The 17,897-nt window shown below is 43.0% G+C and overlaps 1 protein-coding gene across 4 annotated transcripts in view; it reads right to left on the bottom strand.

Annotated features, from left to right (window-relative positions):
- The window catches only part of LOC137425008 (zinc finger protein 800), a 35,108-nt gene that overhangs the window by 12,838 nt on the left and 4,373 nt on the right, over positions 1-17,897 (bottom strand). For 2 of the 4 annotated variants that reach the window (XM_068112989.2, XM_068112993.2), the window contains exons 2-5: positions 15,279-15,496; positions 7,824-7,896; positions 6,157-6,340; positions 3,569-3,664 (exon numbers count right to left, since the gene is read on the bottom strand). In XM_068112989.2, the coding sequence (XP_067969090.2) occupies positions 3,569-3,664; positions 6,157-6,340; positions 7,824-7,832 (289 nt within the window). In that variant the 5' untranslated portion in view covers positions 7,833-7,896; positions 15,279-15,496. Of the gene's footprint in view, positions 1-3,568; positions 3,665-6,156; positions 6,341-7,823; positions 7,897-15,278; positions 15,500-16,297; positions 16,372-17,897 lie in introns of all 4 variants that reach the window. The other 2 variants (XM_068112992.2, XM_068112991.2) reach the window with 2 other exon arrangements.

The following is a 17,897-nucleotide window of genomic DNA, read 5'->3' as shown; positions in this document are numbered from 1 at the left end:
TCTCCTTTCTTAATTTGTAGGTTGAGGCTTCAATGGCAATATCATATTTAATTGTTTGATACACATGAATGTCCACTTAACATGTTAGCTACAGGTCATACAGCTCATCATTTTTAGCTCCAGATTAAAAATGTTCACAAGCAAGTGAGGGATTACATGAAGAATTACTTTGTGGATACCAGTCAACCAATGCTCTGCAGCTCAAGTAAAAAGTCAAAGCAGTGTTTGTCGACATACCGTCGACATAGCTGTCAAAGCAGTGTTTGTCTGTGCTTTTCTGATCTTGACATAGACTGGCTCCAATTCCTGCTTTTGAAGCTCGTTTACTGGTGGCATAAAAGGTCACCTCTACACCTGGCTCGCTGATTTATTCTCCAAGCAACTCTCTTGCTCTTCCTCGATGCAGACTGGTGTCCTCAAGGACACCAATGTGGGATCAAGTCCTAATAATGGTTTACAGGAATACCCTATATGGCTCATTAAATATCTCTTCACACTTATGAAAATGATTACACTCCATCAAATAATACTGCCTCACCTGAAAAAGAACTAGAACGTCACTCCGGAGAGCGCATACCTTCACCAGGCTGAAGGGTTTACATTTTGTATCCCACTGACAGGCCAGATATGCATCTGGACCTGAACCAAAAAATAATCAGCTTGTTTTTGTCACCTACCCAACTCACCCATCTTTGGAGATATCGTGCTATACTGGTATATTGTTTTTGGCCCTATCTCTCAAGGGTGAAGATCACTTAAAAATTCTAATATCCAGATCCGGATCTTCACCAAAGCTAATCGATTCTTCCTTGTCACACACGCAATCTCTCCACCAAGTTCCGTCCTAATCTGTCCATAACTTTTTGAGATGTCCTGCTCGCAGACAAACAGACAGACAAAGAAACAGGGGTGAATACATAACCTCTGTCCATTTTCAGTGGTGGAGGTCAAGAGATGAGAATTACATTATTTCAGCTGATCCTGAGACAAGATGCTATAAGACCTGGAACATGATGTTATTCTTCTATATTCACTCTGTCACTCGAAGAAAATCCTTTGAAAATCTTTCCCTTCTTGATCTGTGAATAACTTCTGGAACACCTTAGAGAAAATGCGTTTTGAAAAAGCACTCATTTGTCTCTCGACAAGGATGGTGCTCATGAAAGGGCAAGGTGATGGAGGGTGTGAACTGACAGAAGTGCAGTGGGGCAACTTGGACGTAAGCATGGGAATGAACGAACAGAAAAAGAGGAGAGATGTTCGGCAAAGAAACACTGCAACATGCAATAAGGAGAATTGGGTTAAGACGATTAATGGGGGTATTAAGGATTGGGTATGCAACCACGCTGGGTGTGGGGGATGTCCTGATATGGTGGTGCACCCCCTGCTTGAAGCCCTAGAGGGAAGAGTGGGATAGCACAGCCTCTGGAAAGCAGTACCACATAGAAGAAGAGCAAGGAATTTGTTCAGTACCACCTCCAACAACCCTTACTTCTAAGTACAGTAGTATATTTAAAAGAACCTTTAAGGCAAAAATATAATTTTAAGTTGAAATTTTCTGGAAATAAAACGACTACTTCTAATTATTCACACCATGTTGGTGGCCAGAGATAGTTTTTGCCCCAAATCTCACGAACCAGCTGGCCAGACCTGAAGTTCGACCAGAAATTACAGGAATTTTTAATTTATTCCGGGTGCCGGAGATAACTAGCCATTGGACATTTAGAATGTACTAATGCTCGCAGATGGAACACCATGCTTAATGTCCATCCGAAGGATGATAAACGAAGACGCTATGCCTCGCGTTCCTGACAGTTTATAGGCAGGTAAGGAATCAAATTCAGGCTAGACAGCAAAAAGCCAATTTTACTAACGCCGCACCATCCTATCAGATAACTTGGAAATAAACGATGCAGCTTTTATTTGATCATGATGTGTACATATGCAAACCGGAAACCAACCACCCCATCCCCACCCTTTACCACATGGCCTCTAATGGCAATAACTGCATTGTAAAGGCAGAGATAAATTGAATAAAATTGTCTCTTAACAGTAATGGGATAATCGACAACTGAAGATAAATCAAGATGGCAAAACCTTTGAAGGTGCTACATTTAGTTTATAGCTTCCCTTATATGTGTGGGTTCGAATCCCACTCCTGATCTACTTTTAGCATGCTCACTATTGAGCTTTTGAATGTGCACTCGATCCACAAACGAATCAGAGTTCACCCGAAAACAAACTGCTGTTTTAATGCACTGCTGGCATGGAGTGCTGTATCTCTCTCTCTCTGAGCATGCTCTCCTTCAGATGGTAATGTAAAGCTGGCTGACCAATCTGCCTTTGGTACAGTGTGTAGACGTTAACGATCCCGGGTAACTTGAAAGGAGTAGGCTATTGTATGCCAGTACTCTGGATAAATTCCCTATCTGTAGATGTTAAGTTAGATTAAGTTAATTATAAGAACAGAGATAAAAACAGAGAAGATACGTAAAAACTGATGGGTTAAGTTTGTTGGGATGAGGGTAAAACACAGCTGTGATAGGCCAAATTGCGTTCTCCTTTGCCTAAATTTTCTTGTATAAATAGAGCAGACAAAATCAAGTCATCATGGTTGATCAGAGTTCCACCCACCTCCAGCTATCAAGTACACCCAATACGTTGGCATTTTGCAGATACTTCATTTGGATGACTGCTTTTACAGCCCAATACCTACTGTCTGCACAATAGCAATCCAAACACAAGTCCCTCCATTAGAGCAGAATTAGCACAGAATATACTAACCATCTTCGAGCGACGGGCACATTGAACATCTCACAAAACATAACGATGTGCAACCCTCATAGTCTGATATGACTTCAAATTCATTGAGGTGTTCCAGGTCACCGAGTGTTTGAGAGGCACTTGGTAGAAAATTTAAAATAAAAAAGAGGGTTGCAAAACCTGTTAGCGTCAAACAAGTATATGGTACTAGAAGGGGTACCAGGCGTTGCCCGTTTCTGTTCTAATCCTGTTTGCATTTTGAAGAAATCTTTTTTTTTTTCTATTTTTTTGGTGCGGCCCAAAACACGTCCATACACCCACTAAGTAATGGGGTCAGGGATCATCATCATCATAATCATCACATAGCTACAGATGCTTAGGCATTATAGAGCGAATTATTTTTTAATCCCCAAAAAATAAAAATAAAACTTTTTTATTCAAAATTAAAAAAAAAAAATTTGCCGAGAAGACTCATTATTGAGTAATTAAATTACTCAATAATGAACCTCTGAAAGTTTGACGAAGATCTGTTTGGCCATCTCTGAGAATATGGCGACAGACACAAACGTCTCACTTACAGTGTAGATATACATGAAGGGGAAATGGGGGGAAACTTCCGCCATGTTGGCATATGTAATATGAAGATGACATCTTATCTTATCTGTTCAGTGTCCCCGCTCCACAACTGAGAAGGAACGAATAACACCCTCCCCCGACCATGCCCACAAAAAAAATGAAAGCAGACTTTTCCAGTAAAGATGTTATCTATTGTTATCTTGATAAACCTTCAGGAGATGGATCTCACCTGTTCGAAAGCACTCAATAATCTGCGTGATTCCAGACTTTGCCGTGTTAAGCTGTGGTTCCAGCAAAGGTGGATCACCGAGTTCTGAGAAAAATGCTGAAATTGACAATAAAGTCATTGATCTCCAACTCCACCTTTATAGTAAGCAACATCTTTGCTATGGGGATGTTCAGTTCACTGTATACCTGGCAATATGATCCCAAAAGCAACTTACATCAATGTGAAATAATCTTTCCCAGGTAATTTTAACTTTCCCATGATGCATCTGCACAAGCTTTTATTTGGTAAAATAAAACTGTACATATATGAGTAACAGCAGTTTCTTCTTTTTTGTCAACGTTTTTTTTTCCACCCTCTCAGTCTGAGCAACAATTTATTGTAATGTTAATGTTGCAAACCATCTTCAAAATGTACACAGTACAAAAGTTTGAAATTAGGAAAGAGAACTCTCCAAAGATAAACAGCCGCTTAGAGGTGGGGTGTTTGATGTAAGCTTACAATTTTAAAACAACAATCTTTTTTTTTTTTACATTTCATGGAGGAGCTTGTACATGGATCACTTGCAGTACAAAGACTTTCTTAACTAGAACGGCATTCGGTAGAGCGCATCCCTATGCCAGGCTGAACAGTTTATGTTTTGTATCCCACTGATATCTGGATTTGGATCTGGATTCAGACTTGAAGCAAAATCGAATTGGCTTGGTCTTGTCACCGAACCAACTCATCCCCCAAGTTTTGTCATAATCTGTCCACAACTTTTTGAGATATCCTGCTATATATCATTTTTGGTCCTATCGCAATGGTGAAGAATCACTGAAATAATTGTAATATCTGGATCATGATCTTCACTAAAATCTAATCAATTTGTCCTTGTCATACACCAAACGTTTCCACCAAATTTAGTCCAAAGCCATCCACAACTTTTTGAGACATCTGTTCATAGACAGACAGACACACAGACACATAAACAAACAAGAAAGACATCGTGCAGAGCACGATACTTGCGAAATTCCTAAAACAAGTTTGACCCTAAAATAGAATTGATGAATGAATTAAATTACCAAATATGCACATCCTCTTCACATTTCAAGTGAATCAGATGAAAATTGCCAATTTTAGAAATCTGACCTATGTTGACCTTTTGACTTCAATATAATTGGTGGTTGAATTCAGTGACCGAATATTCAAATGCTCTTCAAATTTCAAGTCAATTGGATGAAATTGAGGATTTTACAAATTCCACCTCAGTTATTGAGCTTTGCCCTATGTTGACCTTTTGGCATATGTTGACCTTAAAAATAATTGGTGGTTGAAGTCAATGACCAAATATGCAACTCCTCTTCAAATTTCAAGTGAATTGGTGGAAAATTGCCAATTTTAGACATGTGGCCTATGTTGACCTTAAAAAAAAAAATTGGAGGTTGAATTCAGTAAGCTGATATGCAAATCCTCTTCAAATTTCAAGTCAATCAGATGAAAAATGAGGATTTTAGGAGTTTGAAAAAGTTGTTTACCTTTGGCCTATGTTGACCTTTTTGACCTTTGGACCTCAAAAATAATAGGCTTCTGGCTTATGACCAGGTGGTGAGGTTTTATGAAGATTGGAGTAAAATGTGACCTATAGGCTGTTGACAAACAAACAAACTGACAGACAATAACACATGCGACCAAACAATACATTTGAAAAATGTTCGATTTTCGCAAGTAACTACAACGCCACTCGGTAGAGCGCATACCTCTGCCAGGCTGAACGGTTTACATTTTGTATCCCATTGATAGGCCGGATCTGGATCCCGACATTAAGCAGAATCTAATCATGTCACTTAACTTTTTCTAATCCTGTCTAATCCTTTTTGTCAAAACTCGTCAACAACTTTTTCAAATATGATGATATCATGATCGTTTTAGCCCTATCTCTCAATGGTGAAGAATCACTTGTAAAATTAAAAAAATATCTTATCCAGATCCGGATTCGGTCTTCATCAAAATTGAAACAATTCCTCCTTGTCGCACACCTAACCTCTCCACCAAGTTTCGTATGAATCTGTCCATAACCTTATGAGATATCATACTGTATATTGTTTTTGGCCCCATCGCTCAATGATGAAGAATCACTTAAAATAATTCCAGTATCTGGATCTTTACCAAAATCTAATCATTTCGTCCTTATTACACACTGAACCTCTCCACCGAATTTTGTCCAAATCTGTCCACAATTTTTTTTGAGATATCCTACTCACAGAGAGACAGACAGACAGGGGTGAAAATATAACCTCCATCCACCATCTGTGGTGTAGGTAAAGAGAAACGGATGAAGTGTAATAATTTTACGGGTGAGCCAGGCATTCGTCTTATCACCAGCACTGGCGTGACAGTTTAATCTCTCAAATTATTTCAGTGGAGCAAATAATGATCTGGAGAAACAGAAATGATGCAATGGATTTGGTTGCTAAAACCCCTGAAAAGGCAAAAATTACAAAACAATAGACTGGTACAATTCAGTCGATCTCTGTTAATCCTTCAAAATAGTCATACAGCCAAAATGAAGGCAGACTCAAACAGTTACACTGAAATCAAGAGGATCTCACCAGATGCGCAGCAATGGTAAAACCTGCTTTCAGTCTGACTCTCCTTGTCAAGCAAACAACTCGAGGATTCATGTCTTGCCTTCCACCTTCTCGCAGCCTCTGCTGCTTCCGCGGTCGAATCAACTGTTGGATCGCCCTCTTGCTGCTCTTCCACACTTGGCATCACTTGTTTCTCGAGCTCTGTCTGCCAGAGAAATCTGCATTTACGGCATTTCTCAGCAAGCACCATGTCCACAATATCAGCGATCCCCATATAAAGTCACATTATCACAGACTTCCACACCTCTTGTCCAAGCTTCACACAGAGAATATCATTGAGCACCACGTTTCGACGTCAGAGAATAACCCATTTGGGGTTGACAATACGATTGCAGAAACGATGAACCCATTTTGCATTTCTGGGCCACAGCAATCATAATAAAACATTGCGTGTAAACGTGGCATGATGATTTTCTTTAACATTAACAACTTGGCGGATTTATCAGTTGGCCTTGTATCTGAAAATGAAGTGCAAGTCAAAAGAACAAGAATTTTTAACTTTAAAATAAATAAAAACAAAGCAACTTTACATTTACAAAGCGATGGAAGAAAATACACCTCAGAGGCCATTTGGCTCATTATGCCTGTGGCATATCCCCATCTTTCCGCCTCCAGACGTACAATATCTTATTCATTTTGGTCACATTCAACATGCACATCACTGAGGGACTACGTACCGTGCTCGCACTACATCCCGATGACAGTTTTGGGCAATTTGTAAGAATTCGATTTTGTTTTCATATTTAGGTTTAGAACCTGAGTGTGGTGGCTCATGGAAGTAGTTGGTAGAAGCCTTGTCAACATGAAAGCTTTGCATGAGGCACACCATAGTGGTTAATCTTGTGAAGAAAATAAAATTTGAGCCAAATTTAAAATTTCTCGCTATACAATCAGCAAGAGAGCGCTCTATTTACAGACATGTAGCATGCTTAACATACAACCAGGACTGAGATGGTTATGCAGAAGAGGCATCTTTCTCCACCTTTCTCTATCGGCCTTCGTGTCCCTCCAGCACCGCTCCTTCTTTTTCTCCTGAACTTTCCCACATTCCTTGTTCTCCATGGTGTGGAATCACCTTCCTGTTCCAGTCGAGTCCCGCTTTTCCCTCCAGCTATTCAATGTCATGTTGTGTCGGAGCAAGTTTCGGTGACCTTTCTCCTCCACATTATTTGTCTGATAAATGTCTGCTTTAGTTCCTCACAAGTGCCCGTAAAAGGAGAAAAGTATATTGTGTCGCTTTTTCTCGAGCTTCCACCATAGACATGAAAATCCTTTTCCTGGGTTTATATGCTTCATTATAAAGTGAGAATGATCTTTGGTATTGCTTTGCAGTAACAATGAAGGCTAACCGATCAAAAATTCTGTCTTGTTTAGCTACAAGTGGCCTTGGTGCGAAAGGCTAAGCTCATATTCGCTGGTGCAAAGGGTACTGGGTGGGGAAAGAAAAGGGAACTTCTGTTGGCATTCCTTTTATTTGTTTATTTATTTATTTAAAAGTGATCCAAGGCTCCCAAAGGAGCTCGTGCATTAATCAGTACAGTACAAAGACATCGGTACCTTTACAAGAATTACAAGGACAATAACAAACGATGGACATATATATGGTATAGTATGTAACCTGGGTTCACCTGCATCATGAGCCAGGGGTTTAGATGAGAACAATAACAGGTGGACCCAGTCTTCAAATCGAAATGCCGAAAACTGCAAAAAACAAACGAACAAGACTGCATTGTGTACATGTGAAGACAGAGCCGCAATGGAAAGTCGACATGGTGCAACAAGCAAAGTGAGTAATGCCATCCCGTTAAGTATGGAACTCCAGGTGTTAGTCTGATCAGCCAATGAAGCGCACCTCTCTCACAAGACTTCTCTTCTTTGTCTCAACTCATCCAATTAATATCTAATCAAATACAATCAGTATAAATAAACATTTCCACAAGCCAAATAAGAATCTACTTCGGATTCATAATTTAAGATGCGAAACATTTTTCTCTACAACATTTTCCTGCACTCATATTTTAACAGAGAACATTTCAGTGACTACTTGTAAAAGCTCAATGGAGTACTGCTCTCCTCTATGGGTCAGCACTCCAGCATATTTTCTGGATTCTGTGAATTTCAAAGCTCTCAACATTATTGGAATTTATTTTGATGAGGCCGAAGCATGAGGTCTGTTGCCCTCACCTCACAAGCAGATCATGGCCTGTTTTTAGCTCACCTGTACTTTAGTCCGGTGAACTTATGGGATCGAGCAGTGTCCGTAAGTCAGTCAGTCAGTCAGTGAGTGAGTGAGTCTGTAAACACTTCAGTCATTATCGCTTGAACCAAACACATGGTTTTGATGAAACGGGGACACAAGCTTCATATCTGATGCCGAATAAAGGTGTATTAACCGCATAAAAATCTGCACTAATTACAGGTTGAAATCAGGCCTAAAATGCTAAACAATTCCTGCCCTAACCTCCAGGGGTCGTTGCATCAGCGGCACAGCCAAGCCCTCAGCCAAAAACATGACCTGTAACCTGTAAAAACCTGTAAACATGTATCGCTGTAATCAGCATCGAGAGGGCTTCCATTCAACCAATCCCGTGGCCAAATTCTGCACATGAACAAAATTCCAATGTTTTATGATGTCATGACTGTTCCGCCTGATCCAGGTGAGCTTCAGGTCCCATGGTCCTCTTTTTTTAATGAATAACCTCTATTCTAGTCTCGTTCCATCTGCTATCTCAGCCTTCCAGTCTCGCTCCCTCTGCCATCTCAGCCTTCCAGTCTCGCTCCCTCTGCCATCTCAGCCTTCCAGTCCCCGACTAGCTATTCTAGGATGCACCTGTTGTTCCAATAACCACCACCTTATTAAACACCAAAAAAAAAGGCACCTCATTCACTGTACAGTGTACACCTCCACTCATTTGAATTGTTCCTCTGTTCGCCCATCTGTGGAACCGCATTCCATAGGCTGTATTATCCGACTCTTCCGTACAAGCCTTGAGCAGGGGCTGCACCACAATCTCCCGTCACCCCCCATCAACTTTACCTAACAACCCTCAAAACGTGCAGGTTGTTGTGTTTCATCCCCTTCTCTCTCTCTCTCTCTATCTCTCTCTATCTCTCTATCGATCTATCTCTCTCTCTATCGATCTATCTCTCTCTCTATCTATCTATCTCTCTCTCACTCATTTTCCTGTTACTTCATTCCGTTGCTAATTACGTCCAACTGTCTGTTCTTGTATCCCCCTCACCTTGCTCTTCCATGAGCATCAAACTTGTTAATATATATATATTTTAAATAACCAAGCTCAACATGCATTATTGCTTGTGAAACTGAAAGAACCAAATCACGTTTGCTCAAAAATTAGGTGAAACCACCTAACAGGTCCATTCAAGAGCCTAAAGGTATGAACAAGAGCCTAAGTATGTTAATACCGTCTGCTATATTAATAATAATAATAATAATAATAATAATAATAATAATATAATAATAATTATAAGATTAGGATTATGTAAAAATCCATGCAATTAAAGACCTTTAAAGTATTTTTTTTTGTTATTTATGTCAAGCATTTGCATTTATTAAGTCATAGAACGAAGTATTCATTTTATATCAGTCATATCATAGGGCTGCCAGAATAGCACAAGGAGCTACAGACACCTCTGACCTCTCCTCCTCTCTCTCTCTGATCTGATCTGGGTGTCTGGTCTGGGTTTGAATCCCAACCCAACTATAAACTGCATTCCTGATGTTCCGCAGGCATGGTGATTCATGAATGTGCGTGCCATCCCTCACGTAGACATTTAAGTGGGCATTCCGTCTTCCAGCATTAGTTGGTGGACGTTAAAAATCTCACAGTGTCCTTCGCTAAGTGTATAGGCGAGTTATTACCAGCACCCTGACCAAATTCCAAATTTCTGCTATAACCTATCGGGGTTACTGCATCAGTGACATTGTCACACTCCTTGCAAGAACTACTGATCAGCCATATGCTGATTATATCATGTCCTTCATCACAACTGAACCATTAACAATATTGATGATGATAATGATAATAGTTATAGTAATGTGTGGCAAGATTCCATTGACAGAAAAGAAAGGAGGGACAATAAGCCCTTCACTCCCTCCACCGCATGTTCCTCCCACCTGCCCCACCCGCCGCACCCTTTCAAACAGTATAACCAAGTTCATGATTGTCGTGTACCATGCCCTCGATGCAGTGCATTGGTGCTGCCAAAGCAGGTGCTCGGCTACAATCCTGCTCAGGTCACCACTCCGACGCAGGAAGGAAGGGCAAGAATTTGGAATCTGTTCATGATGCTGGCGATAGCTCGCCTACTCTTCACAAAAGACACCGTGGTATCTTTGGCAGACGGGATGCCCAGTCTAACGTCAATCCAGGGGACAGCACACACATGCCTGTGAAACACCGGGACGACAGTTTATAACTGAGTTGGGATTGCAACCCAGGCTAGATGGCTTCGAGGTGAGGGGTGCATATCTCGAGACAATCATCTCAGCCCAGAACTAGTACAATGTGCACAAAGGCACAAAATGCAGCGAGAAGCAGCGATAGGGTCATTATCTGTAGGCTTGAAGCAACAAGCCAATGTCTCGGAGTGGTGTTGCAAGTGCAAAATAAAGTAAAGGAGCAGAATATTGTATGCCAGTTAAAATATTCAAAAGTTAAGGCACCACCAGGTAGTTAAGTTGCCCAGCAGGCAAGGCTCACATCCGACATTTCCACCACAGAGTGGTCTTCCTCCGGGATTGCGTAGGCATCGTGTGCCAGGTGTTAAGTATCCTACATTGGGGATCACATGACTGCAGTAGACAGATGGAGACTTAGCGGCGTTTCCATCATCGCCTCGATGGGTGAAAAAAAATATGATGATTTGATCCCACATCCCATGTCGTGTACCACAAAACAAAGTTAAGCAGGATCTGTCATTCGTGTTAAAATTTTTACTCGCAATTTAGCGTATCGTTATCGAGGCGAGGTAGTGAACGGACTTCCAAGAGACGAGTTGTATCTACAGGACACATTTGTGATAACCATCTGCCAAATGGCGATGTCACAGGCTCGAGTCTGGGAGGTGGAGTTCAACATTTGTGCAGGGTCATGACACACGACGATCTCGTCGAGCCGCACACAACTTTCGTATTGAATAAAAAGTGCAATTTGGAAAAAGAAAAAGCCTTCCATGCTGCGGCCATGAAAAACAGAAATCGAGAAGAGATTCGGTCTGCTTTCGGTAATGTCTCCACGCACTTTCCTCCGAGCCGTCTGTCCTGTGTTTGAATCTTGACCAGGCTGTAAAGTGTCGTCTCGGCGTCTCGCAGACAGGCCGAGGCATCGACGCATGTGCCGTCAACCCTCGGATGGAAGTTAAACTGGACGTCCTTCTGCGGACACTGGTTTGGGGATGTTAAAAATCCCACGGTGTCCTTCGCGAAGAGGAGGCGAACTCTCAACGGCACTTTGGCCAAATAGAAATTCCTGCTCTGGCATACTCCTGTGCATCAGTGGCACAGCTCAGCTCCCAGCAATGATGCAACCAGCAGCTTCAGGCTGCAAACAAAAGGAGTGAATGAATAAATGAACTAGAACTGCACTTGGTAGAGTGCATACTTCCGCCAGACTTAACAGTTTACGTTTTCTATCCCACTGATAGGCCGGATCTGCATCCGGACCTGCACCAAAACCTAATCGGCTTGTCCTTGTCACTTACCCAACTCATCCACCAAGGTTTGTCATAATCTGTCCAAAACGTTTTGAGATATCCTGCTATACATTGTTTTGGCCAATCTCTCAACGGTGAAGAATCACAATTTTTTTTAAAAAATTTCTAGTATCCCGATCCGGATCTTCACCAAAATCGAATCAATTAGTCTTGCTCAAACACCCAACCTGTCCACCAAGTTTTGTCCGAATCCATCCACAACGTTTTGAGATATCCTTCGATATATCATTATTGACCCGATCTCTCAATGGTGAAGAATCACTTGAAAAATTAAATAATTCTCGTATCCGAATCCATATTCAGATCTTCACCAAAATCGAATCGTTTCGTCCTTGTCACGCACCCAAACCACTCCACCAAATTTCGTCCGAATCGGTCCTTAACCTTCCCAGATATCGTTCTCACAAACAAACAGATAGAGACAGGGGGTGAAAACATAACCTCCGCCCACCTTCTGTGGCACAGGTAAAAACAATTATTTTATACCTTATACGTGAGGTGACGTTTTGATTGGATAATCGTTGTAATGTTCACTGAATAACTTCTACCTCCAGCTTCTACCTCTACCTTGTAAAAGTGAGGAAGTGGAAGCTGTCAGTGCCTCATATTGGATTGCATCTCGTGACATTTTACATGTACAGCAATAATATCTTCATTTATAATTAATTTACAAAAACCTGAAGATGGCACATCTTTAGGGAACCCAACCTCAATCACGATGCAAGAATTAAGGGGGGGGGGGGGGGGGGGAGAATCATGAGGAAATCCATTTTTAAGGACCGGAAGGGCCCATGTGCTAAATTAAAGATACACAGCATAAACGGTGATGGCAGGACATGGTGAGACAGTTTGCAATCGACCGACAGTCTATGTGCACCTGGAAGGGGTGTTGGAGAAGATGAGGGACCATGCACTCATAAATGGTTCAAGAAGCACAAACATTTTTTTCTTTCTTTTACAACATGTTTTGCTCCTTTTGCGTGTCATTAGGTGCATAAGGCCATCGAGGAGGTCTCATTGGTCAAGCGTTACAATCCCGCACAGGTCGCCACGCTGAAGCAGGATACCTGACCGAGTGGGCAGGAATTTGTGATTTGTCCATGGTGCCGGCAACAGCTCACCTATTCTTCAAGAAGTTCACCGTGGGATCTTTAACGTCCACCAACTAAATGCCGGCAGACGGGACGCCCGTTTAACGTCCACCAACTAATGCCGGCAGACGGGACGCCCGTTTAACGTCCATCCGAGGGACGGCACACACATTGACGAATCACAGTGCCTGTGAAACACCCAGATGATGGTTTATAGCTGGGTCTGGATTCAAACCTAGGCTAGACACACACCTCTAGGTCTCGGCTGCCCTGCCAGCCCAGTATGTGATTAGTATGGAAAAAAAAAATTTTTCATACTTGTAATTACATACTGTACTTATATAATGATTGTTTTGTTTCATGTTGGCATTTCTAGGATTATCGCGGGTATCTTGTTCCTAGAACATTTTGAATGCCCCACGTAACAAATTATTGGAACCATAATTGCCTCGTTATGAATGAAAATGAATCTGCTTCTTCTTCTGGTTACATTATTTCCTTTATAGTGGTTATGCGGCTGAGTCAGTGGTCCTCAACAAATAAGGCACTAAGTAATATTGGCAAGGGCACCAGCAAGCAATAGCCTCCTCTCTTCAAAGGATACCCTGCGCGGTCCATCACGTGAACGCAGAAGGGACAGCCATCTCGAAGTAATTTGTCATTCAAAGGACGCAATGCCATACGCTCTCCTCATGGCGCTGCATCATAACAAGTTTCAATCCTAATGTAATCGTTAGATCCACAAAATGTGTTAACATCGGCCTGTGCATCCACAGAGAAACAGTTTGTACATTGGAGGACAACAGTCTGTGACAGCGTGTTAACTATATGCTTTTCTGTTACTGCTTCTTTATTGAGCCCAATTATGGCCGACCCTCTTGTGGGTTTGGCAGGGGAATGCTTTTTTGGCCTAAGTCTTTCCACAACTCACTGGCTAGGCCTGACGTTTGACCGAAGGTGGCTAGAATTTGTAATTTCTTCAGGGTGCCGGCGCTACCTCTCTCCAAGAAACCCTTCGAGTAAGACACCGTGCGATCGTTACCGTCCACGAATAACCAGTGCTGGCAAACGGGCTCTCTGCCTTCACATCCTTCCGATAGCCGGCGCACACGTCGACGCCTCACCCTGCGCGCGCAACACCAGGGTGACACTTTATTGCTGGGTCGAGATTCCAACCCAAGCTGCACAGCTCGTAGGCAAGTGCACATACCTCTGAGCTATCCTTCCAGCCCGAGCAATAGGCTTTCTCCCCGATGGCAAAATAAAAGAATCGGTGCTGTTAAGTGCAAATGGCTGGCATATTGGCGTGAGCTGGTGGATAAGTCAAAGTGAATGTTTTCGACAATTTCTCACGAGGTCAGTGTGTGACGTAAAGGTCGGATTGATCACTGTGATTAGAAAAAAAAACCACAAACAAACTCAAAACGCAGGATGTGCCAAGTTTGTGCATCTGCTTGCGTCCTCACTATTACCCATGATCCTACACTTCAAGCCTGGTGTTGGCTTAGCGGTTAGGGTGCCGGCTTGGGATCCTACGTTCCTGGGTTTGAATCCCAGTCTATCGCTGAATTAACGCCAGGGGGGTTGACTCAGCCTGTCATCCTTCCGAGGTCGGCAAATCGAGTACCAGTTCACTGGTAATTCCCTGTGTGTCGCAAGAGGCGCCTAACAGGGTTGGCGGCAGGAAGGGCATCCGGCCATAAAACATTGCCTCAAAAAAGGGGACCACGGTGCTCGAAAAAGGCCAACCCCCGCTCTGCAGGAAAAAATGGCCTCTAAAGGTGGTTCTTCACTGCACTTCAACAAACCTTTCTGAATTCAGACCCAAGACCTCTATGATGCAAGACCGATGGCGAAACAATAAATCTGTAATGTAAAATCTGCCCATCTCTTCAACAGAATGCCTTTTTTTAGCGATTTCAAAAGTCACATCGGAGTGATATTAACACAATTCGTCTCCAGATGGTAATGTTTCACCGGTGCACTGGCTTTACCAACTGAGAGATCACAATATTTTCCTTAATGTACCATCCCCAACATGATCTACAGCTTGGAAAGGAGCCAGAATGCCTGCTGTTACAATAACCCAGCAATGCCACTGTACACGCACAAGTTATCCCACAATTATTTTGAAGTACAATTCTGCAATAGGCCAAGTGCTCAATTAAAAAGGGTAAGAGCTACACAGGCAAGTACCGAAGACCACCAGTCAAAAGTAATGGTCAATCTACGGGACGAAGGCCTCCGTCAACTCACGTTGGGGGTACTGGGATGCTCGCCACGCTTGTCGAGTGCAGGTTGGCGAGAGAGTTTGGGCAGGAACTAGGAAGTCGTTCAGGGTATCGGCGGCAACTCGCCCACTCTTCACGAAAGACACCGAGGGATCTTTAATGTCCACGAACAACCGGGCCTGGCAGAGGGGTCCTCCTGCTTAACGTCCATCCGACTGCCGGTGCCCACATCGACGCATCGCCCTGCTTTCAAAACATGGGGTGGCAGTTTGAAGAAACACCGAGATCCGAACCTAGAAAAAGAGGCAAAAAAAGTTTTTCCACAAGATTCGGCTCTGGGTGTCAATGATGGGCACAATGGCTGCAGGAAAGCGCGAGCCGATGCAACCAACACCTGCTTTAGACCTGCCATCGGTGGTGTATTCAAAGACCGTTCACCTCAACGCAAACAATTTTCAACACGAAGAGCAAGAATCCACTCGTTGGCAAAATCTGACAAATCTGATTGTACAACAATCATAAGGCCTAATTTACCTTGCTTGGCCACTTACAGAATTTGACGACACCTGATCTTGGCTTGCAAGACCAACACAACGATTGCAAAAACCGATAAAACGATGGTCCTCGCTTTCTTGGAAGATATTCTGTCATTTCTCAGTCTTTAGGAAAAATATATTACTGCTGCAACTTTTAAGAGGCCCAATTATTTTCAACTTCTTGTGTTGTCAGTCGAGGAATCCTTTTGGCACAAGTATTTCCTGAACCGGCTGGCCAGGCCTGACGTTCGACTTGGGGTTGAGGAATCTGTCATTCGTTGAGGGTGCCGGCGATAACTCGCCTAGTCTTCTCGAAAGACACTGTGGGATATTTAACGTCCACCGACGACGGGTGCTGGAAGCCGGGTCCTGCGGCTTAACGTCCCCCAAGCGGCCGGCGGGCACATCGACGCCTCGGCCTGCACGAGAAACACCAAGAGGACGGTTTATAGCCGGGTCAAGGTTCAAACTAGGATGGGATCGCTCGAAGGCCTCTCGGCTGTCTTACCAGGGCCGGTCTTTCAATACGACAAGCTGCTCCAAAACACCGCATCCATATCTTGGAACCACCGAAGAAGAAACCTTTAAATAAAAACTCAATCTCACACAATGGACGTTAATACGCAGTAGAGATTTACACAAAGCAGTTCATCATTACGAAATAGACAAACAACTGAAACAGGTCTAACGTAGACCAGGCCAAAAATCAAGTCTAACGTAGACAAACAACTGAAACAAGTCTAATGTATACCAGGCCAACATCCACGTCCAACGTAGACAAACAACTGAAACATGTCTAATGTATACCAGGCCAACAACCACGTCCAACGTAGACAAACAACTGAAACAGGTCTAACGTAGACCAGGCTAACAACCAGGTCCAACGTAGACAAACAACTGAAACAAGTCCAACGTAGACCAGGCCAACAACCAAGTCCAACGTAGACAAACAACTGAAACAAGTCCAACGTAGACCAGGCCAACAACCACGTCCAACGTAGACAAACAACTGAAACAAGTCCAACGTAGACCAGGCCAACAACCACGTCCAACGTAGACAAACAACTGAAACAAGTCCAACATAGACCATGCCAACAACCAAGTCCAACGTAGACAAACAACTGAAACAAGTCCAACGTAGACCAGGCCAACAACCAAGTCCAACGTAGACAAACAACTGAAACAAGTCCAACGTAGACCAGGCCAACAACCACGTCCAACGTAGACAAACAACTGAAACAAGTCCGACGCAGACCAAGCCAACAACCACGTCCAACGTAGACAAACAATTGAAACAAGTCCAACGTAGACAAACAACTGAAACAAGTCCAACGTAGACAAACAACTGAAACAAGTCCAACGTAGACCAGGCCAACATCCACGTCCAACGTAGACAAACAACTGAAACAAGTCCGATGCAGACCAGGCCAACATCCACGTCCAACGTAGACAAACAACTGAAACATGTCTAATGTATACCAGGCCAACAACCACGTCCAACGTAGACAAACAACTGAAACAAGTCCGACGCACACCAGGCCAACAACCATGTCCAACGTAGACAAACAACTGAAACAAGTCCAACGTAGACCAGGCCAACAACCACGTCCAACGTAGACAAACAACTGAAACAAGTCCAACATAGACCAGGCCAACAACCACGTCCAATGTAGACAAACAACTGAAACAAGTCCAACGTAGACCAGGCCAACAACCACGTCCAACGTAGACAAACAACTGAAACAAGTCCAACGTAGACCAGGCCAACAACCACGTCCAACGTAGACAAACAATTGAAACAAGTCCAACATAGACCAGGCCAACAACCACGTCCAATGTAGACAAACAACTGAAACAAGTCCAACGTAGACCAGGCCAACAACCACGTCCAACGTAGACAAACAATTGAAACAAGTCCAACATAGACCAGGCCAACAACCAAGTCCAACGTAGACAAACAACTGAAACAAGTCCAACGTAGACCAGGCCAACAACCACGTCCAACGTAGACAAACAACTGAAACAAGTCCAACATACACCAGGCCAACAACCACGTCCAACGTAGACAAACAACTGAAACAAGTCCAACGTAGACCAGGCCAACAACC

The sequence above is a fragment of the Myxine glutinosa genome, chromosome 4, assembly GCF_964187855.1.
Source record: "Myxine glutinosa chromosome 4, kmMyxGlut1.1, whole genome shotgun sequence".
NCBI lineage: Eukaryota > Metazoa > Chordata > Myxini > Myxiniformes > Myxinidae > Myxine > Myxine glutinosa.
Note: the sequence above shows the minus strand (reverse complement) of the source record. Positions and strands in the feature narration are given on the sequence as shown.